This window comes from Schistocerca serialis, chromosome 9, assembly GCF_023864345.2.
Source record: "Schistocerca serialis cubense isolate TAMUIC-IGC-003099 chromosome 9, iqSchSeri2.2, whole genome shotgun sequence".
Classification (NCBI taxonomy): Eukaryota; Metazoa; Arthropoda; class Insecta; order Orthoptera; family Acrididae; genus Schistocerca; species Schistocerca serialis.
The window spans coordinates 287,099,356-287,117,271 of NC_064646.1; the positions used below are offsets into that span (position 1 = coordinate 287,099,356).

The following is a 17,916-nucleotide window of genomic DNA, read 5'->3' on the forward strand; positions in this document are numbered from 1 at the left end:
CAATCACCATTACAGGGATTACCTAGTTAAACGTAACATAGCCACAGTTGTACTGGCCAGAAAAACTGCTAGGAGTGCATAACATCTTTAAGCTGGACCTAATCCTCTCACTGAAGCAGTTCCTAGCAATCTGAGGACATTTTTCGGCAGAATGGATGCTACAGCATGCACACCAATATCACGAAAAACAATGCTCAATTACTGTGACCTGGGATGTCACAATATAGATTCTCGGTTTCGTTCTTTGCGGCTCTCTCCTCTCTTAGATGGAGAGCCACCTACCCAAATGACCCCGTGTAATGCAGATTCAAGAACACTGGATCACGAATCATGTATGAGGTATACAGAATGGAAATGGAGAGTGTTGTGTGCAAGAACACTGCAATCCAAGTAGTGTTACAAAGTATGTTTCCTAGTATTTGAGGCAGACTCCTGCCCAGGAGCCCAGGAGAATGAGACTCACCCTTCTGCACTGATATGGGCACCCTAGTGAGATGCGCCGTGACTCACAAGAGCAAGATCCATCAACTGGAGGCTGTCATCCACTGCAAGTACTCAGGCAGCCTTCCACAACCTTTGCATCTCCCATGAGCGACCTCTTTGTATCACCATTCCTGGCCAAGCGCCATGTGCTTAATGGGGACATGTCTATTGCACTGTGTTGCTATGATTGCAATTGCTTTCATTTTAATAAAATATGTGACTTTTAATGTTTTTTATTTGAACTGCCACTGTCCTGCAGATTAGCCACTGCCACAACCCAACCTTGCACACAAGTGGTCCCTGTCCCCAGGTCCACTTCAATGTAGTCTTTAACCTCAGCAACTGTGCCAGAAGCAATCGCACATCTCTCCATTTATGGCTATGACACTAGAACACATCAAAAGTAACACTTCATACAATATATGACCTGTATCTTTAAAATGTCTGTCCCATTATCTCCAGTAAATTTCATGAACATTCTTCATGATTAATGTACAACACACAATACATTTCACCTATTCACACTGTGACATCAATTATAAAAACAAAAATAATTATGGACAACAAAATGCACACATGTTAAATTATTTGAAGTGTTAAACACAGAACACTGAGATACAAAATAACACCAGAGTCAACAATTAAACGTGACAATTGAGAGTTGTCAGTCCATTATCAGTCTGACACACCTCATATTTATTACATAAATTCCATTAATCACAATTAGTTATCTTCCTGTCAATCAGTTTATGCTTGATGCTAACTACAGTAATGATATCAGTGACTGTAATAGTCAACCTGTCTATTCCTATCTATGAACCTTCTCTATACCAATTAGGAATTTCTACATGTGGAATAGTACACATCAATTGTGAGCCACAGTCTTTTGAGCCAGTTATAAGCCACAGCAGGGACTGCAGGCTGAGATCCCTCCAGTGACACTCCCTCAGAGACAGACTGACTTATCAGCCCCTGTCGACAAGAGGACGGGTAGTGACTGAGGTCAACTGTAGTGCAAGTACACATCTGAGCCACCCATTTTGTCAGTCCCTGCAAATTTATTCCCATGACCTATAGGCAGCCAGTGTACGCAGCATGCATCTAGTCAAATGCTAGAATAATGGATTATGGGAGAGTTGCCTGTAGCCAGTAAATGGCAGTTTTACAACCAGGCCTAGGTGGCAAAAAGCATGCTTAGCAGAGAGCATTGTACTCAGTTCAATGGCTACTCAGAATGCAGGTGGAGTGGTGAGCAGTTTGAACAGATCCCTATCTCCTGCCATCCCAAAGGAAGCGACACTATTCTGCCTTGTTTAACGTGTTTTCTCTCTCCCAGTGAAAGGGAGTTGAAATCAAAACAATACTAGCCCCAGTGGGTGCAGAATTCTTCCACCAAAAAGTGGGAGATGTGCTCATTGAGTGTTTTTTAAAAAGTCTAAGAGTGTGGGAGCTAGAAGCTGACTTTCTGGAAATTTTGTGCATGGCAAGACATTATACTGATTGACTGAAAAAGCAATCAATGTAGTAGGAACATGACACAGAATGCTCTAGAAACAGCATTGGTGGGAAGCCAGCTGATTGGAGATCATTTTTCATAGATTCCTTGGCTAGACAGACCCTTAACAATTATGTTATTGGCCAATGTTTGGTGTACATTTTTCACTGGAGAATTATCTTCATGGTAAAGACTCTGCTCTGAATTGGGACAGGAGAGATAATTGAGAGAAGTCACTTGCATTGTACACAGCTTACCTTTCTACACAGCGATTGTGGTGAGATTATCTGACAGCATTGACTGAAGTTTACAGATTTTTCGACACTTAATTATATTTGTGAGGACTCATCCATGACTTGGGGAGCAAGGATACTTGCATGCTATTTTCATTTCACAATTTGGTACAATCCTATGATCACCGTGTATCCACCCATGGCTATGTTTTATGCGATTAATTTATTAGACTGATAATTAGTTCTGAACCCTAATGCCTTTTCTGGAACTTTGCCAAGTTAACCCAGTGCTAATCATATCTCATTTCATGTTGTTTTCCCTATGTGCTTCATTAAGATCAATGTTAATGTCATTATATGACTTGTGCATAATGAGAATGATTATAATAAACTTATATTCACTAGGGCCATGATTTTAATTCAGTAGCTAGTGAATTTCTTTTCCTTGCAGTATACTATTAATGGTATCTGTGTAGACCAACACCAGGACTCATTTATCATGACCATTCCTTTAACACTGTTAAACCTGTTATGCAACAGTTCTTAATTTGATATCTGAGTTCCCTTGGGAGCAATCCATCTCTCAGTTGCCCAGCTGATGCAAATCCTTACAGCGGCCAGAAATCTTGTGTCCATTAGTGCAGTTGGTACTTTGCATGATTTAACAGTTACTTCAGTACAACATAGATCAGTGAATCATGCTGCATAAGTAAACTATATATCACTGGATGGATACAAAAATAATCTACTCATCAACTGAAGGCAGGAGAACACACTTCTAAAGATACCGAAATTTGTAAGCTTTCAGAGCCAGTGGCTCCTTTTACTGGCATAAGGGTTGAATGAGAAGGAAGAAGGCTAAAGGAAAAGGTGTGGTGAGGTGTATGAAATGGGGAGAGTTTGGAAAAATCCCCCAGAACGCCAAGTCAGAGGAGACTTACTGGACCGGGTGAGAAGGAAAAACACACATTCACATGTATGAGTAAACTAGATAGATAAAATAATTAGTCAAGATGAAATTTTCAAGAACAAGTAACTCAGCCTTAGAGAGACCAATTAACAAACTGTGAAATAAAGGTCAAATTAAAGTTATTCTACATTAATGAGAGAATGCAGGAAGGCTCATGGAAGCAGAAAAATACATTCAAAGAATAAATAACAACCAATTTGTGAAAAAAGTCGTAAAAAACAAATCACACAGTATGAAACAAGTGCTGATAATTTTAAGAAAAAGATGATTGGAATGAAGAAAAATCATACTTTTGCCCAAATCTCAGAACTGAAAAGAATAAAGTAGAAAAAGACAAAGAAGAAGAGGTTATTCCACATATAAGATTACTTTCTATTCTGGTTCTTCCACCTTCTTTCAGTACTTTGTAGAATAACAAGAATTAGATGTGCTCTCTAAGAAGACTCTAGGAGGTTGGCTGATGGCAGCTAGAGGATAAAAACAGTCTAATGACATTGTTCAGCATTGGTGGACTGCTTGTCAGTACTAATTTTAGCCAGCAAACAACACTATGTTTAGTGACCTACACCTAAAAACCAAAATAACACCTGGAGGTAGAAGTCAGTGAAATGTTATGAGTAACAGAGTATGAAATCATCTTATTTATAGTCAAGTGAAACAATGGAAACTCCAGGTTGGCATTCCAGTCCAAACTGCCAGAGTTGGTGGTCATGAGTGTGTGAAGTGTGCCTGCTTGTGTGAATAAATGTGTGTGTGCGTTTCCCTGTTTATAGGCAAGTTAGTCACAATAAATAAAATTTGTGACTGGAAATCAGTAGTCATTATGATTTGTACAGTTACCGTGTAGTCCGTACTGGAAATACCAACTGAGTACCACCATCAGTTTTATGTTGCTGTTGTTGTGGTCTTCAGTCCAGAGACTGGTTTGATGCAGCTCTCCATGCTATTCTATCCTGTGCACGCTTCTTTGTCTCACAGTACCTACTGCAACCCACATCCTTCTGAATCTGTTTAGTGTATTCATCTCTTGGTCTCCCTCTATGATTTTTATCCTCCACGCTGCCCTCCAATACTAAATTGGTGATCCCTTGATGCCTCAGAACATGTCCTTCCAACCGATCCCTTCTTCTAGTCAAGTTGTGCCACAAATTTCTCTTCTCTCCAATTCTATTGAATACCTCCTCATTAGTTATGTGATCTACCCATCTAATCTTCATCGTTCTTCTGTAGCACCACATTTTGAAAGCTTCTATTCTCTTCTTGTCTAAACTATTTATCATCCACTTTTAACTTCCATACATGGCTACACTCCATACAAATACTTTCAGAAACGGCTTCCTGACACTTAAATCTATACTCAACTTCAGAAACACTTTCCTTGCCATTGCCAGTCTGCATTTATATCCTCTCTACTTCGACCATCATCAGTTATTTTGCACCCCAAATAGCAAAACTCATTTACTGCTTTAAGCGTCTCATTTCCTAATCCCATTCCCGTAACATCACCTGATTTAATTCGATTACATTCCATTATCCTCATTTTGCTTTTGTTGATGTTCATCTAATATCCTCCTTTCAAGACACTATCCATTCCATTCAGCTGCTCTTCCAGGTCCTTTGCTGTCTCTGACAGAATTACAATGTCATCGGCGAACCTCAAGGTTTTTATTTCTTCTCCATGGATTTTAATTCCTACCCCGAATTTTTCTTTTGTTTCCTTTACTGCTTGCTCAATAAACAGATTGAATAACATCAGGGATAGGCTACAACCCTGTCCCACTCCCATCCCAACCACTGCTTCCGTTTCACGCCCCTCGACTCTTATAACTGCCATCTGGTTTCTGTACAAATTGTAAATAGGCTTTCACTCCCTGTATTTTACCCCTGCCACCTTCAGAATTTGAAAGAGAGTATTCCAGTCAACATTTTCAAAAGCTTTCTCTAAGTCTACAAATGCTAGAAACATAAGTTTGCCTTTCCTTAATCTATTTTCTAAGATTATTTACAGATGAATGGAAAAACTGGTAGAAGCCAACCTCGGGGAAGATCAGTTTTATATTTATGTGAAATTCTAGGTTATAAAATAGCAACAGGAAAGTGGAAAATCAGTAATGTGAAAGCTTTGCATCATGTTTCAAAGAGATTGTCTGAATTCTATGAATAATTCTTTGTTGGTTTGGCAACAGGTTCATAATCTCACATTTAATAAACATTTGATGGTGGTATTTGCTGCTGTTTGACATATCGCAGTAAAAAATCAAGATTAATGACATAAAAATGGGAACAGAAAAATGAAGAGAAAGTAAGGAAGGAAGAGATATTTCTTTCTTTGGAATCTTATTACACATACAAGATGTGCTAAAGTATTTAACTGTTTACATTGCTTTTTGACTCCTCAAAAAAACAGGGGACGATGAAAAATCTGAATAAATTTACCTTAATCCGTTGTCCTTCAGGATATGTGACAGCCCATGCACAATGAATGTTTTTGGATGGTGGTGAAGGGTAACCAGGACTTGTAATATTTGCCTCAGGTCCAAGTATTACTCCTCCACAATCAGAAACAGAATATTGACCAGAGAACTGTAATGTGCGCAAAGTTCCAATGGAATCCTGCCTGGCCACAATTTTGGTTGTTGGAAATGGGCTGCTGAAGTATTTTGGTGATGTAATATTTTTACACACTGACACACTGATTTCACCTGCAGAAAATGGACATCCAAATTGGTTTGATTAACAAGCACAATGAACACACAAGTAATAGAAATGAAACAGAAGCTGTAAATTACCTTACACTGTGAAACAAATTGATAGTAATATACATATACAAACAATAGTATAAATATAAACACAGAAAATCTGAAGTCTCCTTTATTTAGCCTATGTTAGCGGACTTTTGCAAATCATTTTATTATTTTAGTACAGTTTATTCGATAAACCAAATCACTGAACTGAAATAACAGGTTTTACACACCATCATCCATTTATTAACAGTTACAGGTATTGTGAGACAAGAGTGATCGATCCAATACTACGAGAAGAGTTATTGAACAAGAGGAATTATATGATTATTTACAAAACAGCAAGAGATATATAATATAATCTAAAGTTGTAGATGTAGTACTAGCCATAAAAAAGAACTAAAATTGTGGGAAACATACCAGCAAGTGACTGTAAGAGGAGATGAAGTGTCAAAACACAGATGATGAAATAATACAGTAAATAACATACCTTAAGTTGGAAATAGTAATGTATGGGATAGAATCTTAGAACTGTGTGCATAAGAGATATTCCCTGCTAGAGTAACAGTGCAAAATCATTTATCATTTACTTAAAAAACATGAAGATATTCAATTGAAAATTGCACTACAACCAGCATTCAAAAACAAAAAAATACACGTTGTCTGGTACAGAAATAGTTACTGCCTAGGAAACGTGAGATTTAAAAATTTTTGCAGCAATGTCAATAATATATTATATTTTGAAGAAGGCCTTTTGTCTGAGAGCTTAAATGTATAGCAGCCCTTTTGTTGTGCTATTTGTGACTTAAGATCTCCTCTGTATGATGAGTATCAATCATCACTTTCATAATATTATCATTATATTTTTAGAGACAGAAAAACATGTCTTATGACTAGGAAAGAAAATCATAAAATAGGCATGAAATGAGGTACTTGAAATAGAAATTGTTTTCACGAATCATTAATTCACAAATAATTTTTTGTAAATCCCACCTTGAGGTACAACCTTCAATGATCTGGAATGAGTCCAATTATACATTAATAGGCAGAAGCAACTGCTGAAGAGGAGTTAACATGAAGCATATTAACAACAAAGTATGAACGCTGCTAATCTACTCTTATTGACAATTGTGGAAATTACTTTTAGATCACTTAATTTATGTATATTTAACAAAACCCTCCAATGAACCATGGACCTTTCCCACGTGGGATCACTTGTGTACCTCAGTAATTCAGATAGCTCTACAGTAGGTGCAACCAGAATGGAGGGGTACCCATGGAGAGACAAGATTAGCTTACAGTTCCTGAAGAGGGGAAAGAGCTTTTTCAGTACATGAATGGGAAATGTTACGGATAATTGACTGATCTGATCCTCTCCAAAAAAATATTTTGGGGGTAAAGTGGTCACGCATTAAGATCTCTGGGAGACTACAAGTAAGGATCGTGTTATCAGGAAAAACAAAACTGGCATTTTATAATTTGATGTGTGGAATGTTGGATCCCTTAATCAGATAGGTAGGCTGGTGAATATAAAATTGGAAATGGATAGGTTGAATTTAGGTATAGTAAGAATTAGCAAAGTGCTGTAACACAAAGAATAGGACTTCTGGTCAGGGGAATAGAGGGTTATTATACAAAATCAAGTAATGATAATGTAGGATTACACTTAATAAGGAGTAAGAAAATAAGAATATAGGTAAGCTAATATGAACAGGATAGTGAGAATATCATCATAGCCAAGATAGACAAGCAGCCAACATCTACCACAGTAGTATATGTTTATTTGCCAACTAGATCCACAGATGCTAAAGAGACTGGAAAAAAAATACTATTCACACAGCACACAGTTAAAGGAGACAAAAATTTAGTTGTGATGGAAGACTGGAATTTGATGGTAGGAAATGGAGGAGAAGGATTAGTAGGAGAACATGGACTGGGGGGGGGGGGGGGGGGGTTTGTTGGGATGTTTAAGGGGGACTAAACAGCTAAGGTCATCAGTCCCCCAGGGGGAGGGGGGGGGAGAAGGAATGGAACAGGAAAAGCTGTCTGATACAATTTTGTACATAACATAATCAACCACTGATAACACTTAGTTTAAGAATCACGAAAGCAGGTTGTATACAAGGAAGAGACACTGGAGGGTTTCAGATTGATTATATGAAGGTAAAACAGAGATCTCAAAACCTGATTTAAAACTGTAAGGCAATTCCAGGGGCATTTAGCCCATGAAAGGAAAAAAATATAAAAATGCAGCACATAAAACAAGAGAAAGGGAATATATAGATCTAGAAAATAAGCCCATTTTCTAGGACATAATTGATCCCAAATATGAGACCCAAATGAAGATAAATATGTCAACTTTTTAAGCTATTGATTCTTGTCTTAAACTATAAAAGTTATCTCTGTTGACAATTTTGACAACATTACATGTGTATTTACAAATTTCGTTACGATAGCATTTACAATAGCTGTGAAGGGGTAACCAATAAAAGGTATTATTTTTTAAAAGCTATAGATTTTCAAATTGCTTTCAAAAGAACCTTACCCCCTTCAAAATACTCTCCATTACAACTAATACATTTGTCCCACCAGTGCTTCCACTCTTCAAAACATTTTTTGCAGTCACCCTTAGAAATGGCTGACGGCTCCTCCTACATTTTTTTCTTGACTTCTTCAATGCTGTCAAATCAGTGTTCTTTCATGCCCCTTTTCCTGGATGGAAATAAAAAGTTGCACGGAGGCAAGTCAGGTGAGCAAGGTGCTTGGGCCGCAGAACCATGCTATTTTTAGCCAAAAACTCCCTAACAGAAATGGCTGCGTATGCAGGTGCATAGTCGTGGTGGAAGAACCAGTCTCTTGTCTGCCACAAATCAGGTCTTTTTTGACTAACACTGCAGTGCAACCTTCTTAAAACTTCCAAATAAAAGATCTGATAGTCTGCTGATGGTCTATGAGCACAAGCTCTTGAATTTTTTCAAGTTTTTGGTCAATTTGGGCAGCTGACTGACGTCCAGAATGAGGTTTGTCATCAATCAACATGATGAGGTTTGTCATCTATCAACATGTTGCCATTTTCATTCCAGCAAACCATTTGTACACTTGAGCTTTCCCGTAGAGTCATTTGGTAAGCTGTTTCCAACACTAATACAGTTTCAGCAGCATTTTTACCGAGTAGAAAACAAAATTTCACTGCTGCACATTGTTTACTTAAACTTGCCTCATAAAAAATGAAACAACAATAGAACAGTGTTAGTAAAAACAATCACTGCAGATGAACAGAAAAGCCAGGTCAGAAACTCAGTTGGCACTGAACTGGCAATGAGTTACATAAAACACTTCTAGCAGCTGTTATGCATACTACACAAGCTCCATCCATGGCAATGTTATTCCAGTTTTCTTTTTCTGTGTCTGCTTGTGTCTGTGTATGTGCGGATGGATATGTGTGTGTGTGCGAGTGTATACCTGTCCTTTTTTCCCCCTAAGGTAAGTCTTTCCGCTCCCGGGATTGGAATGACTCCTTACCCTCTCCCTTAAAACCCACATCCTTTCGTCTTTCCCTCTCCTTCCCTCTTTCCTGATGAAGCAACCATTGGTTGCGAAAGCTAGAATTTTGTGTGTATGTATGTGTTTGTTTGTGTTTCTATCGACCTGCCAGCGCTTTATACATAATGTGTTATATTTCAACCTAAAATTTATGAAAAGGAATTACTTTATTTTTGATGTAACAACTGATAAGTACTAGACTGAATGTACAGTTAAAATTATTTTTTTTAGAGACAGTGTAAATTACAAATTATTTAGCACACTAAAAATTTCTATTGTTAATTACAAAATCTAGTACTGTCTACTGTGTTTATTTCTGGATTCATTTATGAAATAATAATCAAAACTAATATAAATTCATTTGCCAAGGAAAATTGTAAACCCTTTGGAATATGGTTATTACCGCAGAGTGAAGTAGTAGTAAGCACGCCTGTGATGTGATCAGACATATTTTTATAGTTTGGGCGAAAAATGTAATTTTGGCTTTGTTAATGTGAAAATTCAAAAGAAGGTATGATGTACTAAAATGCGACAAAATATACTAACATCAATGCTGTACTCGCCTTTTGCAACCTAGCAAGTCTGAAATTGCTGAGCATTCATTTCCACTGGACACTCAATGGAGTATGACAAGACAACAATATTGGCCACAGCAACATCCTTTTGGGACTCCGTCATAAAAGACTCAGTGGAAATTCGCATGACAGACAATCTTATGAACTGTGACAATGGCTACCAGCTAGATAATGTGTGGAACCCTGTCATCTCTAAGATCTGCTCCAGACAAAGATGTCAGAGTACTCCGATGGCCACGGCAAGGGACAACGCCGAAGACAGCTGAGTTCTGCAGTTCCACCAGCTAGGGCGCTGTTGGCAGGAGGTGTGGTTCATCTGTCAATATGATTTTGACGCATGTGCGGAATACTCGCTGCACGCTATATATTGCGGAATGGAGGGCATCTTCGTCAGTCTTCGATGGCTCACCTGAGGATGGCTGGCAGTTGTCCAGTCGAAATATTGTGGATGGAAGCTAACAACGACCGGCTGAAAGCCCGAAATCTTTTTGAATAAAATATATTAACATAAGACCGAAAATTCTGCAACAACAATCTTCAAAATTATTTAGATCAATTCACCCATGAGGACCTAAAATGTGACAATTTCACCTTCAAGAATCAGACCCCAGGACAAGAAGAACTGGAGCCAACTCTACAAGAAAAGATAAGTAAACTAGAAAGTTTATTGTAATCTTACTCCTCTCAAACCTTCAGAAAACACTTTGCTTATTGTAGACAACAGCAGAAATTAGGAAGGTGGGGGGAGATTACAAGTGTGGGTGTTGTTCATTATTAATTGATAATGAAGTTTTGTCTTTTACAGAAAGTGCTTCATTTCATTGATTTTTGTAATTTATGTACAGATAAATTTTCAGTCACATGGAGCAATAACTGAAGGCTGCCCAACAGTGATAATGTACTACCATTAATGACAGACTGGATCAAATGAAACTGCAGAGGATTTTACAACTACAACCAGGGACATCAAAAAGGAAAGATAAGTACACACCATTTGTGAAGTTAATTTGTTTGTAGACTCAAGTGCTTGTTAACAAAATGAATAGGGACAAAAGCAAAAGAGAGGTACAAATGAAAGTTGCAGGATTCTATCAGGACATGTTTGAGCCGAGTGAAATTGTAGTCATTAAAGAAACAGTAAAAACTGTTATTCTGCAGTTAATTTTGGCAAAACTACAGTAAATGAAGACAGATACCAATAGCAAATTTAGGGCTGTTAATGATCAGTTAACTAAAATAAGTATGACAACAATAGCAAAATGGACAGAGTACAAGATCACATAGATCACACAAGTAATCAAGTTTCAGAGTTAAAAAACTGGTTGTGAATGAAAGAGTTGATCTTTTAGAAAATAAACTTATTCTTTTGGAAAATGAATTTGTAGCTGAGTCAGCAAAAGGATCAAAGAATGTTGATGATTTAAGAGTTGAACAGAAGGCCGCAGCAGAAACAAAAAAGAAAAAACAACAAAATATTGCCAGTTTAAACTAAAAAATTTTAAATGTAGAAATCAATATGCAGACTCACATAACTGCTTTAGATCAAAAAATTTCAGCAGTTCAGAAAATTTGCATTCACAAAAATCTGTGTGCAAACAGTGGTACTGCATGGTCCAATACTCCTATCAAAAGTTTTCCATCAGATAATTTACATTCAGTGGATTTTCTGCATCACTGCACAGATATTTTTGTGTCAGGCATGAATGACAATCAAAAAATTAAATTTGTTAAAAGATTTCTTTAACGCAAAGTTCTGTCATGGGGAAATTTAAATGTAAGTCAGTGGGAAACATATTAGAGTTTTGAGAAAAGTTTTTACACAAATTTTGGTCGGAAGCTGAACAGGAGAGCATCAAAAGCGAATTTTTGAATGGTTCTAATTGTAGGAATAGGGATGGCACTTTCAAAGAGTTTTGTAAGAACCAACTTCAAAATGATGTTGATTGATGCACTTAAAAGGAGATTACCAGAAAGACAGGCAAAGCGTCAAAAATATTTAAACATGTAGGATAAATGAACTTTGTTTTGACAGTACAATGGGTTGCCCTCTCAAGACCTGTTAGTGAAACCAGTCACCGTAATAAATAAATTGTGATCAAGACTGTTTTTGATAGTAAATATTTGTAACACATTGATCACTGCTCACTCCCACAATGTATTCAAAAGTAACAAACAATTATGTAAAATAATGCAAGAGACATTATTGTAATTAAAGTTCAAATTGATTTTCATATTTAAAACTAGTGATGATACTATCAAAATTATGTCAATTAATATTGTATGTTATACCTTCTTTGGCTGTAATATCAAATTCTTTATGTTTTGTAAATTTTGATTGTAACATCAAAATTGTAAAAAATTAAAAATGGTTTCATTTGAAATGTATTGTTAAAATTCCATATAAAGCAAAGCAGCAATGCTGTGGGGGAGTTATTTGTTGAGTTGTCTTATCAGGCAGTCAAAGAGATCTGTGAAGTATGTCAGTCAGTGTTTCGTTAACGTGATGAGTATGCAGCTCATTTGTCAATAAGTTTTGTGAAGTTGGAAACTGTTATATTCTTTCATAGAATGAAATCCAGGAAATAGAAAGTTCAGTTAAATGTGACAATCTGAGAGGAACATTATAAAGTGAACCCTTCTACAAAAAAAGTTGTGTTACTTCAGATTTTCTTATTTAGGGCCACATATTCTGTGTTTCCTTCATTACAATGTAATCCTGTTTACTCCGATATTTTCTAATAATTTTGCATTGTAGTGATTAATTCTTTTTTGGAACTACTTATCAATGCTACATCATCTGCACAGGAAAGCCTAGTAATATTCATCCCCTGCAGTTGGATACCTTGTGGAATAGTTTTAATAAGTCCCCTATCCATCTTCTCTAAGGTGAAATTAAATAAAAGATGTGAAATGGTGTCTTTTGTCTCAATTCAGTGTATACCTTGTCTCAGTTCAGTGTATACCTTCAAATTTTCAGTTTCTCATAAAGGCCTCGTTATATGATGTGAAGTTTCACCTATATACATTTTAACTAATCTGACTGACTTTGAGGGTATTTCAGATTCCTTCATTATATTTAGGACTGTCTGTTGGTGTATTAATCAAACTCAATTTTAAAACTGATAAATAATATGTGGACATACACACTAAATTCCCATGCCTTCTCAGTTACACATCTTAGCATGAATAAATTATCTAATATGGATTGTTTTCCAGTCTGCAGGTATGGTTTTCATCTTGAAAATTGTTTCCATTGAAGACTATAGTTCTAATTCCAGTTGTGGTCCTCCATTTTTAAATAACTCCATGTGTCTGTTCTTAATTGCAAGCCTTGTTATTATTTAATTTTTTTATTTCTTGCTGTAGCTGTATTTAATTAACTTTTGGGTTAGAAACTTGTATGTCAACTGTATCAGGTGCTTCAAACTTAAAGTACAATGTAATCCAGGGTGGATCACTGCAGTTGAGTGGTTGTGAAAAGTACATTTTCATCTTTTTTGTATGTTGCGTTTTCCCATGCTGATACTTTATAAATTCTTCCCTTATTGAATTTTCCAAAAGATTTACTCGTATTGTTGCAATATTCCCTTTCTCTAGTCTTAGGATTCACTGAGTGACCTGGCAGATATTGTGATAATATTGCTCCCTTTTTGGATGCGGTATTTCCTTGTTAGTTCACTTTCGGTTTCCTATAATACTGGAAGTTACTTCATGGCAACTGGTCTTTATGCGTCTCCATCTGCTTTCCTCATGTTGTTCCGTAGGAACCAGTCTAGTTTTTACTAAGTGACCTTCCATCTGTTTTGTAAAGTTTTCTTTTACCCTTTTTTCCACTAGATTTCCTATGTTGTACCTAGAAATTTCCATGCTACTTCTATTTAGTTTCCTTTTGAGCTCTATTTTCATTTGGGATATGATTAACACATGGTCTGTGCCACAATCTGCATGCAGTTGGCATGGAAAACAGGCTACTTCTGTCTTCTAAGAGCTGGGAGCGACAAAGCCCACTGTGCAGATACTGGAGCCACCTCACTGATGCTTATACAAGGTTGCAGGATGAAACGATAGGACACTCGCTCTCTGCATCAAAAGGACAGACACAGGGTGTCCATTAAGACGGCCTACCTCAGTGCAGAAGATGCCACTGAAATGCAGACCAACACCAGACATAGAACTGCCACTAGCTACAGCCAACAGCACCACAACATCATCCATAGTAGTGCTGCCCACGTGAAAACAGGCTGACTACCACCCACCCAGATGCAGTAGCCACCTCACAACAACAACCGACCCAGCAGCATTCAGCTGGGATGGAACCTCATTATGGATGAAAAGCACAGTTCTGTTTCAGTTCAGTAGATATTTTCTAGTCCAAGCTAGTTATTTATTTTTCTTTCTTTTCCTTGTGGGGGTGTAATGTAGTGACCTGAGTTCACAGCTCACTCCAGACGAATCGATCACCATCATCAAGAATAATCATCACTGGAAGAACTCTACTCTCCTGCAGTCAACAAATCACTATCTGTCACATTGTGAGCATCAGTGTGTATACATTTGTCAGGCATGAGTGTGTTAAATAACCAGCAAAAAGATAATATTACCTGTAATAGTAGTTATTTATCTTGTTCTAAAGTTCAATATTTAGATGAAGTGTACAGTTTATTAAGTACCTACAGAACCATTACTATTCATAGAATACACGAGGTGCTTCAGACCTACAGTACAAGTACCATTTCGCAGAAACATTACATCCCCCAGAATCTGCCAGAAAACTGAGAAAGCAAAGTCAACTTCAAAATTACATGACCATTGATTATGTCCACATATTCATGTTCATCATACGTTAAATGAAGATGACTTCCAGGCAGTAACTGACTCCTACAACTGTGTTTTAAACCAAAATGTGGTCTTCACTGTTATTGGACTGTGGACCAACGAAGCCATTTTCATAGTTGAAGGAAAGGTAATTCTCCACAAAGCTCTCAATTAGTCAGACAAAAACCTTAATTGGTTACATCAGTAAGGCAACCAACACACCTGCAGCACTAATTCTTGGTGTGCACTCATCCATGATAAAGTTGTAGAACCATTTTTTATAAAAAACTGAATGATGAGTTATCAGTCTGTATTTCTCCAATATACACCGAAGAATTGCTAAAAGATGCTCCACTAGCAAAATAGCTGTTAAAGTGGGCAGCAATATTGATGTCCAGTACATTTTTCCTTCATGACCAGGTGTGCCTTAAATCAAGGTCTTCTTGATGGGTGTATTTTTAGAGGGAGCCATTGACTTTGGCACCACAACTGGAAGACATAATCCCCCTTGACAATTTCTTTTGGAAATGCATTAACGACATTGTGTATCAACAGTGTCCCGTAATAAGAAATGGTGTGAAAGATGGAAACTGCGAAGCATGCTAGTCACTTCGAGATGCAGAGATACTTCAGGGTCTTGAAATGCATGAAAATGGGAACAACTGTGATTAGAACAAATTATAAATATTTTGAATACCTATTACCATAAACCAAAGCAGAAAACATTGATATTTTCTAATAATCTGGTGTGAGTGCAAAAATTACTCGAATCTGAAAGTGTAAGTTTCTCCTTTACTACAATATTTTCTTTCCTTAAATGTTGTTCAAATCATCACCACCAGGAACAAATTTTTTATTGTATACACGAATGGGCTAACATTGTTTTCAGATATCAGGAGATACTTGTACATATTAAACTTGTATAAAACAACTTTCTGGGCAGGGCAACCACAGCTCAGAGATATTACAAATAACAGTAACTACACTCAACACTCATTAACCATTCAAATAAGCATAAAAATTATAAAAATTCAAAAGTCAAGAATGATGAGGTGTTTCCAAAAGCCACATAACTGTATGAAGGTGCTTTATTGACAACTATTACACAGATCTGCAGGCAAGTTGCATGCAATGCAATGATCAATGCTATGATCTCAGCCAAATCTCAATATATATTAAGATTATGTCATGCAAAAGTACATAAATTGAAGAAACAACTAGTTGATCCATCATTGTATTCATGTTAGTATTTTGCAACCATGATTTATGAAACTGACGGTTGGTAAAATTCACATTGCACTTGCTGTATTTGATATTCAGGTTATTACATTCTTCTTGAATGTCTGAAAGAATTTTGTCTAACTAATATATCCTATGTACCAGGTGGAACAGTTGTGTCATGGCTGGTTCTCCCAAGGATCTTAACAATTCCGAGCAAATTTTGTATACTTAAAGTGCCATTCTCATGCAGTATAGCTTCCCTAATCTCTTCTATATTCACTTCCTCCTCCCTTTCCATAACATCTCCTACACATTTCTTTCCTTTATTGAGTCCTTCTATATATTTATGCTACCTTTCAGTCCTCACTTATTTGCTAGAGTTGAACACAGAATGCCGCCATAATTTTGGTACACCTCATGCTCTCCAACAGGTACTGCATGGTGGCTTGAGGGGCACAGAAGTATAAGTAGATGTAATGCTGAGTTTACAACTTACATAGTTCTACATTCAAGAAAAATAGATATACAACACATGAGAGTACTCCAGGTAGTAAAGCTGCTAGTCTGATAAAATATAAAGGAAACTTGTTTTTAACAGTTGGTGATTTTCCACATTGCCTTAATGGTGTGCCACATGTCATTGGACCTCACTTGTAAGCGTAAACTACATAAGTTCATTCTAAATCTCACCAAGAGTTTGTTCATGTTGTGGCAGAAGAAAGAGATCATTTTCCATACTTCACTGTGAAAGACGATGATCACTGGTAGAAGATGATGATCACTGGTAGCACATCACAAAATTAAGAGCATTCTACAAGAGGAGGACTATCAATATTGACATCCTGAATGACACTTGCACACAAAAATAAGGTTCTTACATCTTACATGAGACATGGGAAAGTGCACATACCTGTTATGATATTTATTCCACTATACCACCATCTACAGAAGCCCTCGTAAGGACCAGAAACATTAACACTTAGAAGCTTAAGTGTGAAAGTTTTTGCAGTTGGTGTACTTGGTGCAACAGTCTGATTTCCCAATACTGGTGAAGCATCCCATTGCCATTCACAATAATAAGCACTACCATTACTAGCTGGAGAGGACAAGACACCACTACCAAGAGGCGTTAAGGTGCCACCACATACTGTAAACATAAACAAAGATATACTAACATGTATATTTGTTAGAAATAGTTTAAAAACAGTTTATAATCAATTATCTTAGGAGAAGCTTCTGAATTCAACATGCATATGTATGATATTTGACACAGAAGATGGATATATTTGTGCATCAATATATAATTCACAGGAATATAATCAAGTGGCAAATATACAGAATAAATTTAATGAGTGAGTGAAGCATATATAACTAGCTTTATTACCTAACAGTCGACTTTTAAATGTCTGCCACTCAACCCCTCTTCCATGTGGCACTTAGAAATCTATCCTAATTCATATTGTTGTTATTCCATCGCAAATTTTCCACTGCCTTAAAAGCAAGCATGATTCAGAGAGAACATATGGGAAGTAAGGAAGAACTTTCTATTATAGACTGATATATGCTCATCGTTAAGGTCAGCAAAATATTTGAAACCACTATCAAATCTCGACTCACTGTTTTCTTCTACAGACACAAAATCCTTTTCTAATCTCAGCATCAATATCAAGAAAATCTAAGCACCATCAATGCTGTTATCAGATTCTTCCATAATTTATATAGTCATGCAGAACAGGCTACGTGCTCTATTTTAATATTTCTTGACATGAGCAGGATTTTTGGCTCAGTAAACCATGACCTTCTTTTCAAGAAACTGAGGGTATACAATATCAGCAACCCA

At 36.8% G+C, this 17,916-nt stretch overlaps 1 protein-coding gene across 1 annotated transcript in view; it reads right to left on the reverse strand.

Moving 5' to 3' along the window:
* Positions 1-17,916, reverse strand: part of LOC126419763 (cubilin-like) — a 753,686-nt gene that overhangs the window by 211,716 nt on the left and 524,054 nt on the right. Inside the window, exons 50-51 of the mRNA XM_050086938.1 lie at positions 16,987-17,223; positions 5,618-5,883 (exon numbers count right to left, since the gene is read on the reverse strand). Coding sequence (XP_049942895.1) covers positions 5,618-5,883; positions 16,987-17,223 — 503 coding nt within the window. The remainder of the gene's footprint in view (positions 1-5,617; positions 5,884-16,986; positions 17,224-17,916) is intronic.